The 21,700-nt window shown below is 41.3% G+C and overlaps 1 protein-coding gene across 1 annotated transcript in view; it reads left to right on the forward strand.

Annotated features, from left to right (window-relative positions):
• Positions 1-18,254, forward strand: part of STMN2 (stathmin 2) — a 40,542-nt gene extending 22,288 nt beyond the window's left edge. Inside the window, exons 2-5 of the mRNA XM_061342952.1 lie at positions 3,503-3,598; positions 4,235-4,407; positions 14,232-14,423; positions 16,898-18,254. Of these exons, the coding sequence (XP_061198936.1) occupies positions 3,503-3,598; positions 4,235-4,407; positions 14,232-14,423; positions 16,898-16,957 (521 nt within the window). The 3' untranslated portion in view covers positions 16,958-18,254. The remainder of the gene's footprint in view (positions 1-3,502; positions 3,599-4,234; positions 4,408-14,231; positions 14,424-16,897) is intronic.
• The last annotated feature ends 3,446 nt before the right edge of the window (positions 18,255-21,700 follow it).

Genomic DNA, 21,700 nt, shown 5'->3' on the forward strand with positions numbered 1-21,700 from the left:
CCATTACCCCTTGTCCTATCACTACAGTCCCTAATGAAGAGACCCTCCCCAACATCCCTATAGTCCCCCTTCAGATACTGGAAGGCTGCTATGAGGTCTCCATGAAGCCTTCTCTTCTCCAGGATGAACAGTCCCAAATTTCTCAGCCTATCTTCAAGCAGGAGGTGCTCCAGTCCCATGATCATCCTCGTGGCCTTCCTCTGGACTTGTTCCAACAGATCCATGTCCTTTTTATGTTGAGGACACCAGAACTGCACACAATACTCCAAGTGAGGCCTCATGAGAGCAGAGTAGAGGGGCAGGATCACCTCCTTCGTCCTGCTGGTCTCGCTCCTTTTGATGCAGCCCAGGATACGGTTGGCTTTCTGGGCTGTGAGCACACGCTGCTGCCTCGTGTTAAGTTTCTCATCGACCAGCACCCCCAAGTCCTTCTCCACAGGGCTGCTCTCAATCTCTTCTCTGCCCAACCAGTAGCTGTGTCTGGGATTGCCCCAACCCAGGTGTAGGACCTTGCACTTGTCATGGTTAGACTTCATGAGGTTGGCATCAGCGCACCTCACAAGCGTGTCGAGGTCCCTCTGGATGGCATTCCTTCCCTCCAGCGTATCAACCGAACCACACAGCTTGGTGTCATCGGCAAACTTGCTGAGGGAGCACTCAATCCCGCTGTCCATGTCAGCGACGAAGATGTTAAACTAGACCGGTCCCAACACTGATCCCTGAGGGACACCACTTGTTACAGGTCTCCAGCTGGACATTGAGCCATTGACCACAACTCTTTGTGTGTGGCCATCCAGCCAGTTCTTTATCCACCAAGTGGTCCATCCATCAAGTTCATGTCTCTCCAATTTAGAGATAAGGATGTCCTGCGGGACAGCGTCAAGCGCTTCGTACAAGTCCAGGTAGATGACATCAACTCCTCTACTGCTGTCCATCTGTTCTGCAGCCCTATCATAGAAGGCCACCAAATTGGTCAGGCAGGATTTCCCCTTAGTGAAGCCATGCTGGATGTCACCAAGCACCTTGTTGATTTTCATGTGCCTTAGCATGCCTTCCAGGAGAATCTGCTCCATGATTTTTCCAGGCACAGAGGTGAGACTGACTGGTCTGTAATTCCCTGGGTCATCCATTTTCCCCTTCTTGAAAACGGGGGTTATATTTCCCTTTTTCCAGTCATTAGGAACTTCATTCAACTGCCATGATTTTTCAAATATAATAGACAGTGACTTAACAACTTCATTCTCCATCTCCTACAGGACCTGCGGATGGATTTCTTCAGGTCGCACGGACTTGTGCATGTTCAGGTTTTTAAGATGGTCTCGAACTAGATCCTCTCCTACAGCGGGCCAAAGGTCTTCATTCTCACAGTCCCTGCGTCTGCCTTCCAAGACTTGGGTGGCATGGTCAGAGCATTTGCCAGTGAAGACCGAGGCGAAGAAGTAATTTAGAACCTCAGCCTTCTCCAAATCCTGTGTAGCTAGTTCTCCCAGAGGGGGCCTACTTTGTCCCTAATCTGTTTTTTATTTGCTATGTACCTGTAGAATCCCTTCCTGTTATCCTTAACATCCCTAGCCAAGTTTAATTCTAACTGGGCCTTAGCTTTCCTATCCTGGTCCCTAGCTTCCTAGAAAACATCCCTGTACTCTTTCCAGGCCGCCTGTCCTTGCTTCCACTTTTTATAAGCTTCTTTTTTCATTTGAATTTTCCTCAGCAGCTCCTTATCCATCCAAGGAGGTCTCCTGGCCCTCCTGCTACACTTACTTCTAGTTCTCTGTCCTGGAAAGAATGTGCACTATTGGTAGGGTAGGCAGCTGGCTGGGCAAGCCCTCCTCAAAGGACAGACTGGACAGCGATACCTGTATGCTTAGAATTATGCATGCTGGTAAATGCTTTGTTGGATGGAGGCCTAAATGAACGTATAATTAGGTTTGACTATTAACACACATCAGTTGGACGTGTTTTGTTGCACCCTCTTTGGAGGGTTTTTGAGTTATTCCTTGCAAGTTGGTACTTATGTTTCCAACCAAAAACCTTGTCAAGTCCAAGCTTCCTTGACAGCCTCAGTTCACAGAAAGCAAAATTTTCAGGATGCTCTTCACCTGAGATGCTGGCTTTCACCAGTCGTTTCCAAAAAGTTGTATGTCCTTTAGATGGGTTATTTAGTATCCACGATTAAAGGCCCCTACGCAAATTAGTAAGATTAATCAACCGTCCACTGGCAGCTAGAAGTCCATTCCTAAACTGATAGACCATTCAAATACCACCATACTGAGCAGCTCACAAAGTCTCTCAAGCCCTCATTAACTTCAGGGGCCTTTCTGAGCAGGAAAAAATATTCAGAAAGTGCAAAAGCATCTATGAGAAAAGCTGAATAACAATTCCATATGTATCCACAGTGTGAACATCAAAGGGATGTCTGATTTTCCTTTAGTAACATCAAGGATTAATTTAATCTGCTACATACAATACTTTCAGCTGCAGTTGTATTTTAAGCCATGTTTCACATGCTAGCAGCAAATGTGTGTCTGTCTCTGTAGATATGATTTTGATATTAGCAGTAATTTGTGTGTTCCAAGAGGAGTTTTGAAAAAAATCCCCTCCCTCAACACATGTACTTTATGCAGTGTGGGCAGTGGCTAGGGTATTGCCCCAGGACCCAGAATAGATGTCTGTTGTCTGGGATCTGTCATTGACTTGCCAAATATAAGGCAATTTTCCTACGTACAAGCTGGGATGATAGAAATTAGAAAAGGTGAATGCAGAACACTGTATGATGGTTAGGCATTGGTATCACCATTTCTAGATGAGCTCCTCCCGAGTCCATGACTGGGGCCTATAGGCTTTACAAAGTCAATAAAGTAACACTGTAAAGGTAAATTTCTAGATATTTATTGCATCAGCTGATATATGCTAGACCGGGAAGCAACATATTTTGGCCAGTAAGGAAGGAAGGAAGAATTTTGTTTCAAGTACTTCAGCATAATCAGGATATTGTGCAAAGGATTTGATAAATGTATCCTCATTTCTGGTTTTATTTTTAATTATCTGGATGACATTTTCATTTGTAACGGATAATGTCTTTAGCATCTGCCTATGGCAACACATAGGCAGTGTTTCAGAGCTGTTCTCAATTGGATTTGGATACGTCAGAGTTTTTGTAAGAGCATCATGTCTCTCCACCTGCCAGGAGAGAGTGGAATCGTGGCACTCTTCCAATGCTAAACACATTTCCTGGTAGCCAGATTCATTTTCTATAAACCAGAGAGGGCTGTCTGCATTACACCCGAGGCTGAGGTCATGTAAAAGATCAGAAGCAGTCTCTGCAGTACTGGGCATCTCATGTGTGATTTGATAAAGGCTCAATGTTCAGGAGAAATAGTTGAAAGTAAATATTCTAGAGAATTCTGCCAGGTGGAGGACAGAGCAGATTTGCTGGTCTCCAGCCAGTCACCCCAGGAGGAGCTGGGGAAGTGAAGCATGCTAACAAGATCTCTCATTTCAGCTTACAAGGAAAAGATGAAGGAGCTGTCCATGCTTTCTCTGATCTGCTCCTGTTTTTACCCGGAACCTCGCAACATGAACATCTATAAATATGATGGTAAGTGTCTTTCTCTGGGAATCATCCCGCAGGTCAGATAATGTGCTGGTGCTGGGCAATGACTCAGGTCATCATCCCAGTCCATAATATTAGTCAGTGAATAATTTTCTGATCCAACCACTTATTTGCTAGTTTTGGTTATTCCTGTTTACTGATCGTGTATTGCCCATGATGTTGGCTATTGTTCCTCACAGCAACTCACTAAATTAATAAAGCTAGCCCTGTTGTACTGAGCTGTTCTTTTTCTACTACTCACTTGAGAATTACAGGTCTTCATAGCTAGCATAATTCCCAAGGAAACCAAGAAATGATGAAAGCACACTTAAAAAAATTAATCAGCTTGGGCACTGCTCACAGGGGGTGTGAAATGACACAGAACCCCAATAAGCTTCCAAAACTGCTGTAAATTTTTATCTTTATAAGATTAAGGTATAATCAAGCTATTACAGATAAAATAGAATATACTTCTCCCAGTATGAGTTTTCAGCCCATAATCTGCTGTTGCATTTAAAATGCCCAAGGCAAAGATGCTGAATGTTTTTCTGTACTTCTGGTCCTACACTAATGTCTGTGCTGCTTCCCTCCTCACCATTGCTGAGAATTGAAGAGCTTACCATTTCTCATGTCATTGTGCAGACATGGAAGTGAAACAAATCAACAAACGTGCCTCGGGCCAGGCCTTTGAACTGATCCTAAAGCCGCCATCTCCGGTCTCAGAAGCACCACGAACTTTAGCTTCTCCAAAGAAGAAAGAACTCTCTCTTGAGGAGATCCAGAAAAAGCTGGAGGCTGCAGAGGAGAGGAGAAAGGTATCTTTCCTTAAAAACAAAATGCTAGTGATTTTAGTGTATGGAATAAGAGCCAAGTTTCCTGTCTGTTAGGATGTTTTCCATTACCATTACTGATTCACAGTGGCATCCGTGGACAAGAATTAACACATTTAGAGAGACAAATGAGTTTATTTGCGTTCAGCAGCTTGTAAACAAACATCAGTGGTTTTGATGCATGAGAAATATGCATCACAAAATACAGATAGCTTCAGACACAAGGCCCATGTGGGTCTGAGTACACGTGCTTGCTGTGTGAATGTAAGTAAGTGGTTCATTCAGAGCATCTGTAGTGGTTGCTGAAACCCAGTGCAGTTCTGGTGTCTAAGTTTAAGAGATGGACGTGCAATTCAAACAGCTCCTGCCTGGGCTGACAGATCTTGATTCCATGTAGTTCCCATAGTAATTACTCACAAGGCCTACCTGAGGCAGCTAAAATATCCTGTTTGTGCGGTATGAAGGCAAGTCAGCCCTGAATAAAGTGTGTTCCGGATCACTCACCACATACTTGAATGAAGATGCCAGCATAGCACAACTAGTAAAAGAGGCATTTCTAGCAGATGCTCTCAATAGTGCTGTAAGTTTGCCTTGTAGGGTTATCTACAGACTAAGTCTTCCCTTCTTTATGACCTTACCCATAATGGTAAAAACCTGTTTCATAATCAGTAAGTTTGTCACACAGGGTTTGGGAGGGTTGCTAGACCTCCTTCACAAAGGTGAGCACAAATGCAAGGTGCATGAAACAGGAAGCCCACATTAAATGTATATTTGGCTTTCTGTCATGACTGGTAGTTTGAAGACGTCTATTTGCTCTTAGCCAGAGCTAGCTCAGATTCCTTTTGGGTTGTTTTTCAGAAAATAAAATTCCAGATCAGATGATTTGGAGGATGACAGGCAAAGCCAATGAGACACAGCCAGCCTGCATTGCCAGTCTGAAAACTGGCAGTGTTCTGTAATGGGTCCAATGTTTATGCTGTGTTGCACCATTTCAGCAGAATCATGGCTGGCTGCCATGGCTGCTGAAGGTATGGTAATATTTTGTCCTGGTTAATCTTTGCTGTGGCACAAAAGGAGAGCCACAGAAGCCAGAAAAGCCTCAGGAGCCAGAGACGGGCTTTCTGTTTCCTTCTACCAGGTGGTCAGTGTTATTTTATAGCAAATCTGTTTGCAGCAGTTAGATTGGAGTTCACAGCTCCTTCCAGCTGCTCATGGAGTCCCTGGGAAAGAGTATCTGAAAATGAAACAAGTTTAGGTGTATCAAAGCCTTTCATTTATCTAAAAGAAACAAGTGATTGTGACTAAAACTGACCTGCACAGAATCTTCTCCAGATACCAGCAAAAATATGTGCAGAAGTCCAGGGGCAGCAGATATGCCACAGGCAGCACATGGAGCACCTCCAACAAAACAGCTCCATTCTCCTTTCATTCCTGTCAGATCAGAGCAGGGTTGCTTCCAAGGAACTGGATGAAGTGATTGCACTGGTGTATGGTGAGATGTGAGCCCATTAAAGTCAGTAGATCCAGATTACTGACAGGTCCTTAAAACCTGTCCCTCAGTTTTGATTTGCAGTGAAACCTGACTATTCTGGTCCTCACTTATTTGAATAATTCATTCAGATGAACACTGAATCATTGCTACATCTGCCATTTCTGCTGCGTTACTAACACAAGGACTCTCGGCTCCTAATGCACACACATTAACACTATTGCTTCTTTCAAAGTAATACTTCTGCCAGAATATTAATTTCAGTAAAAGCACATGACCATATGTGAAAGGAATGTGCATTTGCACTAGCACCTGCCCGAAACTATGAGCTTTCACACACCGAAGAGATAGTATGACCCAGTGACTCAATCTGTGAAGTGCCTCTGTACCAAGTAAAAATACTCAAGTAAATATATGGAAACAGAATGAAATGGCAGCAATTCAGAAGCCTAATATTATGCATATACTTAGTGGGAAATATAACTTTAATGTCCCTGAGATTTCATTTCATTGATTTCATTACTGTTCATTTCTTCCTAAAGAAAAACTCATTATGCAATAAACTGGTAATCAGTGATACGAATACAGACACCTGCCATTTTTCTCCCTTGGTACTATATTCATTTTGAATTAACACTTAACTGAGTTATTTTAATAGACAAGATCTTCCACATCAGCATTGCAGCAGAAATTGCTAGGAAAAGAACAAAGAACACAGCAGGAAACTTCATGACTTCACTGTTAAAATCCCTGGTGCTCACACACCTCAATTACTGCTTTGTTTTTGGCCTGAAAAAAGAGTATAGAGCATAGAAGAATTAAAAAAACAATCAGAGGAATAGAAAATCTTCCATCAGAAGATAAATTAAATAGTCCACTTCTCAGCTCAGAAAGAGATAACAGATGAAAGATAAGACAGAAGTCTGCAAAGTCATGAATGGTAATGAGAAGATTAATAGGAACAATTGTATTCTAGTTTACACAATCCAAAGGGGAAGAAACACTCAATTAAATCATCAGACAGCAATTTCAGAACAAAGAGAGTGAATCACCTTTTCATGCATTGTTAGTCAAGCTAAATTTGTTATCACAGATTATTGAGAGATTATTAAAGTACTATTTATTTCAAAAAGATAATAGCAAAATTGGTATAGAACCACCTTTCAGGAACTGATTTTGTGAATGCAATCCCTGGCTTAGAAAATGAGCAAAATTGTGACTGGTGAAAGCTGTCTGTCTGTCTGTCTGTCTCTCTGTCTATCTATCTGTCTATCCCTCTGTCTATCTATGTATCTGTTTGTCTATCTATCTATCTATCTATCTCTGCGTATCTGCAGGAAAGGACCAGGAAGATTTGCCCAACTTCATTTACAGTTTCCCTGAGCATCTTCCACTTTCTGCTGCTAGACAAAGCAGGCAGACTTCTTCTGACATTCAGCATGGCTGTTGTTATCATACTTTTCAATCTATGTACAACAGCTGTCAGGCATGACCATTCTAGAGCATGTCCTTCCAGTATAGTTCTAATTAAAATCAAGCATAACTAATGGATGAGAATTGCCTTTTTGGAAAAAATACTAATTGATTTCACACTGTTTAGGATTTAGGTTCTGCTCTGTTAATTAGGCAGTGTTCATTAATAAATTTTCGGAGTCATGAGAACATCTACTGCAAGGCATGCACTTCAGCAGTCTTCTGCTTATGCAGTGTCCTGTTTATTATCTTGTTTATTCCCCACAAGCTATTACAGGGCTCTTTCACTTTCTGCCCATTTTTTTCTACCTCACTTGGCAGTCATGACCTCATACTCTCAGACCAAACCGAAAATTTCACCTGAGGCATTGTTTTCCTTTGCACCACACAGTGAGACCCATTTGGGCTCATTACAGATTTGTCCTTTCCATTTATAGAATCCTCTTTACAGAATGTCATTATTATCCCATTATTTTCTTTGGCTTATGTGTGCTATATTTTCCCACCTTGGCAGACAATCAGAAAGATCTTTTCTTCTTTCCTGCTTAAGAAATTAGAGCACAGTGACATTGTATGCAGCAGAAGTTTATTTCTTACAGAGTCTTTACCAGTCATCGATTTTAACCCATTGGCCTTGAATGTTGTTGGCCTTATTACCCTTGATGTACAGACCTCAAGAGCATATGTCAAATTATATATCTTTATTGCCCATGTTCAACTTACTAGTAGAAAAATGAAACACTAATGGGACATGCATTTGTACTAGACTTTGGATTATGGGAGTGAAATGGTACATAATTAAATCCTTTTAATGGCTTTATATAGGGATAAAATTGAATCAGGCTTATCCCTAGTTCTTAGCACTACAAAGAAAGCAGGAGAACAGTCATATTTTTTAACTTTCATGCTGTTGAACACAGACTTAGAACTAGATGAGGTTTTAATACCATTACTGTGAAAGCTGCATGATAAGCCCTCATGCAGCCCAGCTGGCTGAGTCCCCTGCAGCAGGCTGTCAGCCCAGGCATCCCTGCCAGCATCGTGGCTTCACGCTGCATCAGGCTTGAGCACTCAACTAACCGCCCCTTTAAGCCAGCACCAAAACCTGCTTAGAGGCACTTCTTAGTACTCTTGCTCCATCCCTCTTTTGACACTGAAAAAAACACCCATGCTTAACTGTACAACAGGGAGTTGCAGGGGAAAAGGCTTTGTCCAAGCCAGAAGCACGGTGGAGCTGGGTGGCAAATCCGCACTCCCAGACATTGCATGGGACCTACAAAACTACTTCTGTAGGTGAGATTTAGGCAGAAAAGGGACCAGCACCTTCCCTGGCAAAAGTGGAACTTTCTTTCTTCCAACTCATTCTTGCTCCCTCCTGGATTTGCCACCAAATTTGTAAGCAAGGAAGCTGGGAGGGAGAACAGGCACTGCCTGAGACGTTTGACTCCCATATTGTCCATCTGTTGGTCACCCGTTCTGTTAATGATGTCCCTTTGCTGTGTTTGTGAGGAGAGGGAATACAGCATGAAGTACTTTTCCATGTAAAGTCCCAGTAATACGTGTGGAATCAGCCCTGGAAATGGGTGGTTTGGACACATTTTAGTTTACACTGTAGCATTTCCATACATTGTGCTTCACCCCTAATGTTTACAAAAGATAGCCAAACCTGGCAGGCCACCTTGCAGTTCCTCATCAAAACAGTATAAGCCTATGGAATATGCGCTCTCAGGAAGATATTTGCTACCAGCTAGGAGAGGATTTGGTGTTAGGCACCAGGGTGTGCCTCAGAGCACACAGAGTCATGAGAAGACACAGCATATATCCCAGTGCTGACAAAACTGCTCCCCATGATCTGCCATTGGCTTTGCTGCTAATGAAGAGTCATAAGACAAAGACAAGATCAGGAGATTGATCTTCATTAACTTTGAAATGCTAGGCCTCAAGCTGCAGCAGATCATGAAATGCCTTGAGCAGCAAAGAGCATCAGAGGGCTCAGGTGATACCTCTTGCATCCCTCCAACATGCCTTGTTCACCCCCATGGGTCACAAGCCAGAGAGCAGCAATTTTGTGCCAGCTGATGAAGAGAAAGAGAGTTCTCTTGAATCACACTGTGGATCGGCTTTTAATGTTTTTTTACTCCACATTCTCAGCAACCCTGACCCTAAGGTCCCTTGGCAGACTGGATGAGAAAAAAAAAAAAACAAACCAAACACACAAAACGAAACAAAGACCCTCATTTAAGTTCAAGCACCATCTAGCATGGTAGAAGTAGGACTTCACCCTATAGTTACAGCTTCAGATATCTCTGACTCTCCTGCCATATGGCCATTTCACTTCTCTGCTCTGATCCCATGGAGCAGGAGCACCCCCCTGTTCTTCATGTCTTTTCAGAATGCCATTGCTTTGGGAGAAGAATTGCCTCTCTGTGTGTATTTGCACACTGCCTGGGACAGTGAGTCCTCATGACAACCAAAACAGGTGCTAATCTATTGCAAATAGAATACTATTCCCAGTGAGGAACTGGATGCAACCATGGAGAGATTTGAAGAAGCCAGTGCCATGAGTGAGGTCTCACTTAAGTACATTGCCTTATTTTTAAAAGGAATAAATCTCAACCTCAATTCCTTCCCCTGCAAACATCACTTCTTCAGATTACCATTTCTTTCTGATTAGTACCTAGGGTTTACCTTGGCATTTACATTGCAGTAAGAGCCTTTGAGTTCAGCTCCATCAGCAGTATCTCTCAAATACACAACACACTGCTCTGCTGAACAAATGAATTTTTAAAAATCAAGCCAGTGAATGAATGAGTTGTGAAAGTGGAGCTCTCATGACTGGTAGGGTGCTTCATGCATCTTAGTAACGAAGGGTGCTAGTAACTAAGGTGAATGCATTCAAGACTAAATTCCCACCTTAAAAGCAGTTGTCTGAGCCTCTTTATTGCTTAAAAGTAATAATTTAATTTTATCTCTGCATAAATTACTTCGCCGTTTTGACGTACATGTCAAATAAAAATAGATAAATGTGAGAAAATAAAGCACGCGCTACTCAGATGAGTAGAATTTTCTTCCTGTGAGTAATAATTTAAAAATATGTGTATCTCCAAAGCCAGTTTCCATAAATTATTTTGCTCGTGTTGTAAGTGTTCAGTTGCCTTCATCTATCTCTGGCCAGATACGCATGAGATGTGGATTTCCTTTTGAAGCGCTCATCTCTGAAAGATGGGTATGCACAGGATCCTTTAGAAATATGACATGAATATCATAGGCGTTGGCCTGCATTAGCCACATTTTTAGCACAGCAGTACTTTTCAACGAGCAAAGGTTTATTTACGAGGAATACTTTGCACTTCTATTCCTCCACATCTACCATTAGATGCTGCAGCTGTAGCTGCATTGATTAAGCCTTGTTATATTTAAGAATTCTTCTGGATACTCCCCCTTGAGTATTGTTTTATTGTATTTTTAATTTCTCCGCAATTCCGTACTTTTCTCTCCTAATTAACCTTCTTTATTTTCATCCTATTTCCAGCCTTTTTTACTCATTTTCTCACAATAACTGTACTAGAAGCAATTACCATACGCCATTTACAGCTGTGTTAGAACACAGACTACCAAGGATTTGAAAATATCCTTTCCAGCACTTCAGACAATACACTGTTGAAAATAAACTTCCTATGTATGTTGGAATCCTGCATCAACACTGTGGGAATCCAAACACAGCAGTTAAAAGCCAGCACAAACAACAAAGGGAGTCTATTAATCCCAGCCCCACTAGGTATCTGGGTCATTCATTTACCCATTTCTGGACGTACAGTAGACTTTGAACAGACAGGGTGGCCAAGTTCTTTTGCCAAATGTGTTGGAAGCAGAAAATTGTGTGACAATCCAATTAAAAAAAAAATCAATCGCCTTCCAAAAGTGTCATAAGGGGATTTCAAAAATGGTCTGAACATCAGGGAAACAGGCAAACTCACAGCTGTAGTAGAACAACACTAGAAGAAGGATGTCAGTCAAAATGATGCTCTACCCTGTGGACATTTTCTGGCAGGGAGGGTTGTTTCTTTATTTTGAAAGAGTCCTGATTACCTTGAACATTCTGAGAGAGGAAAAAGAATGCTGTTTAAGGCATATCTGAAAGGAAAATTGCATTAAGGGTGTACAGTCAGTTCTTGAGGCCTGGTTTAGCTTTCATTCTGACTTTTACTGCTGCCAATGTAATGTTCATTCAGTAAATACCAAACTAGAGAATAAGGATTTTCTTCATTATCCTGGATTAGCGGACAGATTACTTTTGAATGTGCTGTCTGTCAGCATAGCCTCCAGAACTGTATGTTCTTTGATATGCAACTCTAACTTCTCACTGTTCTCCTGGATTTATGATTATAAGAAGTATTTTCAGAAGGTGAAGGGTTTGAATGGAAGAAAATAAATCCTGAAAAAGAGACAAGTGCCGCAAGGTCTCAAAGGCATTTTGTTACCTCCCTTTAAAAGCCAATGCTCTTTTCAAAAGTGCTGCTTACAAACACAGTCTTACTGATACTATAGCACCTTTATAGGCCCTGTATATATCCTCTAAAATGTTTGTTTTCCAAATCTGAAAAGGTTTGATTTTATAATATGTTATAGATACATATTGAAACAGTATGAAATGTTTGCTTTTCAAATTAACAAGTCATTTCTTAAACATTTCATAGAAAAGAACAGTACAATTAATATCACAGTACCTTTCCTAGTAAAGGGCCAATAGAAAGTGAAATAGATTCTTAGATTATCAAAATCACTTTTAGATCACTTAAGCAACAGGTTCACAAAATTCATATCGGCAACCAAAATTTAATGACAATAACTTTTCCAAAAGTAGAGGAAAGGTTGTGATAGAATAGTAAATTAAACAGAAAATGCAGAATAACTTCACAAGCACTGGTCAAACTGAGTCACTCAAGTTAGTCCATGTCAAGATGAAGATGTTCAAATATTTCAGCTTTAACATTGTGCCAAATCTTTCAAAATAACTTTCTTACGTTTTGAACAAGCCTGCAGTTAAAGAAATGTTAAGTGCTACATATCTGAAATAAAATATTTTACTTCAAAATCACCTATTTTTAAAATTATTGACATTTTTCTTAAACTTACGGGGCTTTTATAATTTTTAGTTAGTCTACAATATTGCTTCTTGGCCCAACAGTTTTTCCCTTTGGCTCACGTGCTTTCCATTCTCTACCAGTGAAACTCCCTTTACTTTTGGCTGCAGATCTCTGGGGACATTTTGTTCCCATTGGAAACATCTTTTGGCCTGCACAACAGTTATTTTCTCTGATTCAAAGATCTGAAAAATGCTCGCTCAGTTACTCTCTGTTCAGCATATGCTATAATGGAGGTAAGAGCCAGAAAGCGCCTTTGTGAGGTACCAGCCATTTCAGTAGATCATTCCCATAAGCAAGTGCTCCCAGAATCAGTCTAAGAAATGAGAACATAACTGTGACCAGGCCAGAGGTGAAAGCAAATACCTTAAGTGGCCAAGATGGATGAAAGTAGCTCTTTCTTCTGATCCCAAGTAAGTCATTACAGACTTTCAAAGATATAAATGTTTTACTCCAGTGTCTTGCTGCAAGATGTTCTGCCTGGCTTTTGCAGACTTTCCTAGACACTATTTAATTTGCCTTATCAATACATTTGGCTTGATGTGTACCTCACCTTTGTTAAACTATTTGTTTTCTTCTCTTAACTGGAACTTAATCATGCAAAAGAACTGCAGCCTTTTTCACTCTGTTTCAAGCCATATGACAGAATTTAATAGGATTCATCACCACTAATTGTAATTATTGGTTAAAGCCCTTAATTTAAGCCTTAAATTAATTCATTTTTACAGATAACAATAGCAACGGCATATTGTAATCTGCACTGAAATACGCATTTAGCTTCCCAGAGCCATATTTTGTTCCCTGTTTTCTGTTTGCTTCTCATGCTCCTGCTAATTTATTTTATCCAAAAGCATACAATGTTGTTTATCATTTCCAAATAACCCCTCTCAAACATGTCTTTTCAACTAGACTTGCTTGGAGGATGAGCCCAACGCTGTAATTTCTTTGGCTTCTCTCCTAGGATTAATGGTTTCATGTTACTAGTTTGATTTAAAATAAATAACAAAGCTTATGCTTCTGAGCAATGGATTTACAAATAAAAATAACACAGTATTACACATAGGCTGCATCCTACCTGCAGTTTTCATCTTTCTTGCAAAATTTGAAATTTCAACTAAAAATAGTGTTCTTTATGTTATTTTCTATAGAATAAACCCCTTTTTTTCCTTCCTAATCAGTGAGATGAAGCCAAACATAAATATCATCGGGGGAAAAGTATTATCGTAATTGATTCTGTCTGTCTTTCACAATAAACTTAGAAGCCCAAGTTAACTATTTAAGCACATAAAAGGGCAGTCCACCTTAGGTGAAAAATGCACCTTTCCTGTGTCTCCTTTTAACACTACACATACCTTTAGCCCTCCATTCTGTCTCTCTACAAATACAATGCTCATATTTGAAAGACTGCAGCTCTCAGAGATTGGGCAACCACAGCACTAATCCATACAACCCAGGGCAGTATCAGAGGGCTGCATTTCTTGTTAACAGAAGTGCTTCGGACACCTCTCTGCTGCTGTCTCAGGTGCATACCCTGTTAGTGGAGATAATCTGCTTTATACACAGAAAAGATCGTTTCAAATAGTGCATGTAACAACAAAGCAACAAACTTCATGCAGTTTCCAAACTCAGTAAACTGTTGCCCATGGTGGTTACTTTGCTCCATGATGGTATTTAATTTCAGCTCTGTGTCTCTCTGTTTCCAGTCCCAGGAGGCCCAGGTGCTGAAACATCTGGCAGAGAAGAGAGAACACGAGCGAGAAGTGCTTCAAAAAGCTTTGGAGGAGAACAATAACTTCAGCAAAATGGCAGAGGAAAAGCTGATACTGAAAATGGAACAGATCAAAGAAAACCGTGAAGCTAACTTAGCTGCTCTTATTGAACGTCTCCAAGAGAAGGTAACCACACCATCACTCTTCACCTTAGACTAGAGAGGAAAATCTAACCAACAGTTTGAAGAGATGTGGGTAGATCTTATCTCAGTTGCTACATGCTATACTTGAGCAATTTTTAAGTCAGAGCCCCTTATGTCTGTCTAAACCAACACTCACTTTTGAGGTGAGAAGGGAGTTCTGGGGGTCATCTGGTCCAACCCCCCTGCTCAAGCAGGGACACCAAGACCCATTTGCCCAGGAGCATGTCCAGATGGTTTTGGAATATCTCCAAGGAAGGAGAACCCGCAACCTCTCTGGACAATCTGTGCCAGTGCTGAATCACCCTCACAGTGAAAAATTGTTTCCTGATGGTCAGAGGGAACCTCCTGTGTTTCAGTGTGTATCCATTGCCACTGGTCATGTCACTTGGCACCACCGAGAAGAGCCTGGCTCTGTGTATCTTAAGGTGTTTATACACAATGAAGAGATCCCTCTGAGCTTTCTCTTCTCCAGGAAGAGCAGTCTCAGCTCTCTTAGCCTTTCCTTCAGTTCCTTCATCTCAATGGCTCTCTATTGGACTCTCCAGAGAAAGGTTGATTTTCTAGCTTTTAAGAAGTTCTGTGAACAAATTAAAGGTCACTTTTGTTTAGATTTCAGGTTTTAAGTCAGTCATTGATGAAATCAAACAGTTGTCCTCTGTCTGTAGCTCTTAGTTTCTCAGAGAAGAAAGATGAAAAAATGTGGGGAAAAAATCTTTCCTATACATCCCTGTACAAAGGGGTCTGTTCTTCCATAAGACTAAAAGACAGTAAATTTTCTCTTGGAGATCTTTGGGACAACCAAAGGAAACAGGTAAACCACAAACCCCATCATTCAGGACCAAGCGTGCCAGTCTCAAAACAGCCCTTCTGTACAAGAGAGGGAAATATGTGTGTAAAGATTTAGAATTGTTAAGAAAAAAATAATTAGCTCTATGTGAGTGATCACTTGTGTCTTTCAGTGATGAACTTTCTAATATGTTAGTGACTTGACTAACAAAGAAATAGCTCTGTGGTTTTTTATGAGATCTTCTCCATAAGCACCTCTACTTCTGTGATGGAGACAAAAATCTCAGAGTAGGAGAGAAACCAAAGGATGATGTTACAAGTAACTATGCAAATGGCGTAATTCCTGAACTTAAGAGCTGTACCCAGATTACTTGACATATTTGCATTAGATTAGTTTGCAGGCACATATCCCAGAGCTTATGAAAACAAGGGAAAAAGCCAATTAGCTATCTTTGAGGTCCAGAGGGAAATGAGAACGACAGCTGAAGCATCTCTCTGTCTTAGGTTAATGTTAACAGGCTGTTAAACCCCATTTCTACAGCAATAAGATAGCATATGTGCATGGAATCCAAAGAAGACTTCTGAAAAAAGAAGATGACAGTAACTCATTTGGGAACCTTTGTACAGACCAGTAATTAAGAATCGCATGACTATACAGTTTTGCTAACACAAAAGTGAACCCTGAATATGCAGGAAAAGAAAAGTGAGGCATCTGGATCCAAGTCTTCAAAAGTTACACAAAACTGTGGATGCCCAAAGGTATTGGTGTCTCTATAGTTTGGAGAAGAGGAGATTGAGGGGTAACCTTATTAGTGTATATAAATATATAAAGAGGGAGTGTCACGAGGATGGAGCCAGGCTCTTCTCAGTGGCAAACAATGGTAGGACAAGGGGTAATGGGTACAAACTGGAACACAGGAGGTTCCACTTAAACTTGAGAAGAAACTTCTTCTCAGTGAGGGTGACAGAACACTGGAACAGGCTGCCCAGGGGGGTTGTGGAGTCTCCTTCTCTGGAGACATTCAAAACCCGCCTGGACACGTTCCTGTGTAACCTTATCTAGGTGTTCCTGCTCCGGCAGGGGGATTGGACTAGATGATCTTTTGAGGTCTCTTCCAATCTCTAGCATACTGTTATACTGTGATAGCTTCAACATTCAGTGTAAGGGAATGTTTGAGATGTTCATATTGACCCATCTTGATTGAACTGAATTCTTGGGTTGTTATATATGGCTCCTAAGTGCTACAGATAGATAACACAGTAACTAAACACTACTTCATCATACAATGTACACAAAATTAATTCAAGCCCACTCACCCTTCCCTAGATTAAGTTTAACATCTAGGAATTCAAAGGGCAAATGTGAGCATGAGGCACATTTTATGCTGCAAGCAGCATCTCTCTGTGTGGGCCTTTAAAATGAAAATCTGTGAGGTGCTGAGGAGTATAAGGCCATATCAGATATAAGACTGAGCTCCAGAGAATAAGTAGAATGGTTGTTGCCACTAGGATGGCACCTTTCCTGAGTTGCAACCTCTAGAGATGGCTGTGCTGCAAAACAAGTTTTGCACAAGCATTAAATGCACAGCCTAAACAGGTTGCTATCAAGAGCTCCCCTGGGCAGGCAGAATGAGAAAAAGGTTTGATTTTTCCCTTCTTGATGTTTTTCAGGAGAGGCATGCTGCAGAGGTCCGTAGAAACAAGGAGCTCCAGGTGGAACTGTCTGGCTGAAAACAGCAATGGTGGATGTGACCCATCCCCACCATTAGTAAACTCCCCCTGCCTATATTATTATGGATCATGCGATATCAGTATGGGAAATGTATGACATGGTTTAAAAAAAAAATAAAAATCAAGAACTCAATAAAAAACTTTAACAAAGAAACAAAAATGAAAACAAAACCAATGTGGTCTCTTTGCAGAATGATTTGCTTGATGTTTAAAAAACTTGGATCTTATTTGTAAATACTTACATTTTTGTTAAAAAATACAAGTATTGCATTATGCAAGTTATTTCATAATCTTACATGTCCTGTAACAGGCTTCTGATGTTGTCTACTTCCACTTGGTTGAATTTGCTGGGTCTGTTCATCTGAAGCACCTCATGTCTAATTCCATCCCCTGCGATTTTCATTCCAATCCACCATGAGGTCAGTAGTAGTTCTATGGTGCTAGAGACCAGTCATTGCCTAATAACCTAGACTGCTTTGCCATCAGTAAGCTTTGTTGAAACAGTGACTAGATCACAGGTATTGTGACTTCATATTCAGCTGTCCAAGACAAAAGGCTCTTAAAATGCAGTTTCTTCAAATGCAACTTGCACTACAGGACTCGGTAGTGTACTAAATAATTGAGGTTAAACAGCCACACACAGTACTTGCTGTTTCTGCTTCTTGGGGTAAGAGGCAACAAACACAGCTGTGCAACAGAATGAAAGCAATGAAAACAAGGATCAGTTTGAGGCAAATTTAAGAGGCACATCAAGCTATGACAAATTCTGGATGATGCCAAACAGCCATACAAATGCTAATTGTAAAGTGAGCTTAATTCACCACTTGAAAATTTATTGATGGAGCAACTAATAAACAGCTTCAAGTGGCTTTATCTGTAGGTGCCATGATCTATGATACTTATCTGATGCTGCCACATTACATGTGTAATAAATAGTACAAGAGGGTAAAGAATATTTCATCTGGAAACCATGAGCCAGTTGTTACCTTTTATTTTTGACACTGCTGACTTCCATTCATCATGACCTTAACTCTTCAGTGTTAGCCAACCCTACCTAGTGACAGACATCTAGGACTAAGAGGGCTGAAGCAGGAGGAATGACTAGACAGGGTGCTTGTGCCAAGTACAGTATCACCAAACCTAACACCACTCCCAAAATAGCTGCAGTTTTGAAGTTGTCCCTACCCCCCTGGAGGTTGCTGCCTGCATATTCTACTCTTCATTAGTGCTATTTTCCTGTATGTCATTGTGAGCAAGCTGTGATTAATAAAGAATTGGGGTTCTGTGAACTGAAAAAGGGCTTGTCTCTTCTCTTGCTCCATTACTTCTCTTGCCATGTGCCCATGTGAAAACCTAATGTAGTCGTGCAAGCATAGAAATGAGACTTAAATAAGACTTACTAATAAATCAAGCCTATCCTTCTTCTAATACAGGACTAACTCCTGCTACATGTTTTCCAGAGCTTAGGCTGGTTTTTTATAAATATTAACATATAAACTGAGCCTATGAATGTGATCTCTAGCACTGAATTTATTAAAAAAGAGAGCTAGTTACACACATGCACATGCACCCCTCAGTCCTGACTCAGTATTGAGGAAAAAAAGGAATTGGGAGAAATAAAAGTGAATAATGTAGCTCTGGGTACATGCGTCAGTAGCTGCAGCAAGATTCTAGCTGTTAACGTACTGATTTTCAGAGTAAAAGGGATTCATTTACATGATTTTTTGAAAAACACAAAATAGCTAGGAAAGCTTCTGAGCTGCAGAGCTGAGATGCAAAATCGGATCAGGCCTCATTTAGAACTGGAGTAGTGATCAAGAATTACCTCTAGAATTAGCTTTTTGATCTAAAGTCATGCATTTACTTGCTCTTTTGGAGAGATGGTCCAAAAGCTACAGATCTGTAACAGCCAGTTTCTGACCCATAAAGCCTGTTTTACTTCAGAGCCAAGTTACTGCCCTGGAAGACTTGGCGCTCAGTCAAAAAGCAGCAGAAGCTGATCCATGCGCAAGGCTGCAAGCTGGGCTCTGTGTGCAGTGAGCTCTGTACCACAGAATGACAGGAGTACTCCAGCTCTTTATGGCAGCTGGGTTTCCTTGCCTAAATTCCTTGTCTTTCTGGCAAAACTACCAGAAGTAAACTTGGCAGAGAAGCCAAATAGCAAACTTTGAATCTGAATGTCATGAGCTTCAGTGTTGCCAAGACTTCAAAGTTTGTATATTGCTTTAAGCCCCAGTATAAACGGTCACTCAGTCATGTTTATATTTCAATTTAAGGTCCAGGATCTTGGTTTGAGGGCTCCTGGATTTCCATTTCATTTCCCAATGGCAAGTCACTTACAGTTTTCCCTGTGCATTGATTTATCAAGCTCTAGTCGTGCTTCAAGCCCTTTTCCTGTTTGTCCTGCTGACTCTGCTTGCTTGGAGAACAGGCCAAGGACAAACCTTCGGTGCTGAGGCCAAGCAGGGCAGCCTGCCTCCGTGAGGCCAAACTCTCTTTCCCCACAAATGAGGGTGTCCACATCCAAAGTGCCCATTGGGATGGTCCCCAACACATGCTCTTCCCAGCACAGGCCTGGGCATTGCCTGGCAAACGGTTCTCAGCAAGTACCAAGACTGCACCAGGGAAACAAGTGAAGAGCAATACACTGTGAGTGCCAGAGACCTATGTTAAAGCCATACTCTGCTCCTGTTCACTTGAATCTTTAAACATTTGTGGGTCTGAAGTTAATTTTATTAAGGTATAACTATATTTTGAAAGTCTGTTTGCAAATACACTGCATATTTAATCTATAATAGCAAGAAGAAATATATGGAGAGCTGCAGTATGGCAGCTTACTTTATTTCTTTGTATTTTTCTTTAGTACTGCCTTCCTAGCTCCTCCCTGCTTGTGCTAGCAAAAGCATGTTGGTGCCATGGGTGTCTCATGTGGATTTACAGATTAAGGATCACCTTGAAAAGGAATGAAATATTCAAAACATAAATTTTTAAAGCATCGCAATTCTTGCTACTTGAAATACTTCAGCTTATTTTTTTAATTTAATGGCAAAGAGAGCACTCAGGACTTTCAGATAAAAAAGTAGGCCGTGGCTTTGATTAGCTGTAGATGCCCAACTACATGCTGTGAGCAGCTGATGCTGAAATGCAGAGCATTTTCCATAGGCCACCTGAAAGCTCCTGCAGGATATGCACTGAAGCTGCACCATCCAGATGCACCCCCCCTCACTAACAGATATATGATGGCTCAGCAGCAGGGCAGAGCTGTGCAGCACATGGAGAAAGGCACTTCCAATCTGTGGCTTCCAGGTCCCAGGACTGCCCCTCTGAGATTGGGTAGGGCTCTCCCATTAGTTAACCCAATCAGGTATGTTCAGGCTGCCAGGAGAAGACTGCCTGAGTAATCAGACAGGAACGATTCAAACCTGTCACATTTCAAGTGGTCCTACTGAAGCCACAGAATTTATGTTCAAACCAAGCCAAGCATTTCCAAAGTTAGGAGGCTTGGATGTAGGGTTTATACCCATCACTGGTCCAGAACTTGAAAACAATGCCCTTTTCTCTTTGTTATCATGCTTATTGGCATGTGGAGGTTTGAGGTTTTGTTTTGAATGACTGGAACAAAATCCTGACCCTTCTATAGCCAAATAGCAACATCTGTTTCTTCATTCCAGAATCCCCAAACACGTCACTGATGTACAGCAACATCTTACGCACACACACAGAGTTTGCTACTTGTCTGCTTTTCAGCAGTCCTGTTGCAGAGATGGGCTTTGTGATCAGAGTAGGAAAGAGTTTTATTCCCAGCACCTTAAAGCATACAAAGAAGTACTTCTCTCATCTCCCAGAAGGAGAGGTACATGGTTTAAAACCTACATTTAGGGCAGTATGAACATCTTCTTTCTCGTCCAGATCCCATCATGTCGCATTAAGCCTTCTCATCAGGTTTTGGTGGAGAGAAGAAAGGATTACACAGGAAGAGGTAGGCCCTACTTCCATCTTGCAGCACATGTCCCATTCTGAGCATATTTCAGCGATGACAGAAGGAATATTTGAGGGAGACAATGGGAGAACGTTAGACAGTCTTTCCCATGCCTCAGTGATGCCGGTGCAATAGTGCCGTGCAGTGGCCAGTCTTAATAATGAGGATCATCTCCAAATACTCCAGGGATTGAGAGAATTTCCTTTGAGGGATATCCATCTAGTCTGCTGTGCACCTTACACTGAGTCGTGTAGATGGTGGTTCTGAAATCTGAAGCCTGAGTCCACACATGTTCAGGTTTAACTCCACTGTAACATGAGTGGCACAACCACAGATACCTGTAGGACCAAAAAGAGATGATATTTTTTGTGTGGAACAAGGAGTAGCCAGAATTACAGCTATTGCAACAGCACCATCAGAAACTCTCATGACTATGAGAATACCTGCATCACTGAAACTTGTAACATGTGTAGAAAGCAGCAGATAATACACAGTGCCCAAGCTCAGGAAAGAGACCAGGACATGATAAAAGCAACGTCAGAAGTATATGGAGAGACAAGAAAAGCTAGCATCAAAAACTGCCAGCAGATCAGGGGTTAAATGAACCATGAAATAGTTCTCACATTTGAAAAGCTGTCTTTGTGTCCCAGCAGAGGAGATGTGACAGTCACACTTGAAGCCGTCTCCCTTGAAAAACACTGAACTTTTTCCACCCCAATCCCAATACTTGTAACTAGGGCACAAGACAGAGGACCCTAAAACCC

This window comes from Neopsephotus bourkii, unplaced genomic scaffold (genome assembly GCF_033783945.1).
Source record: "Neopsephotus bourkii isolate Nb327-2 ecotype Australia unplaced genomic scaffold, CSIRO-AGI_Nbou_v1 NB_1820, whole genome shotgun sequence".
Lineage (NCBI taxonomy): Eukaryota > Metazoa > Chordata > Aves > Psittaciformes > Psittacidae > Neopsephotus > Neopsephotus bourkii.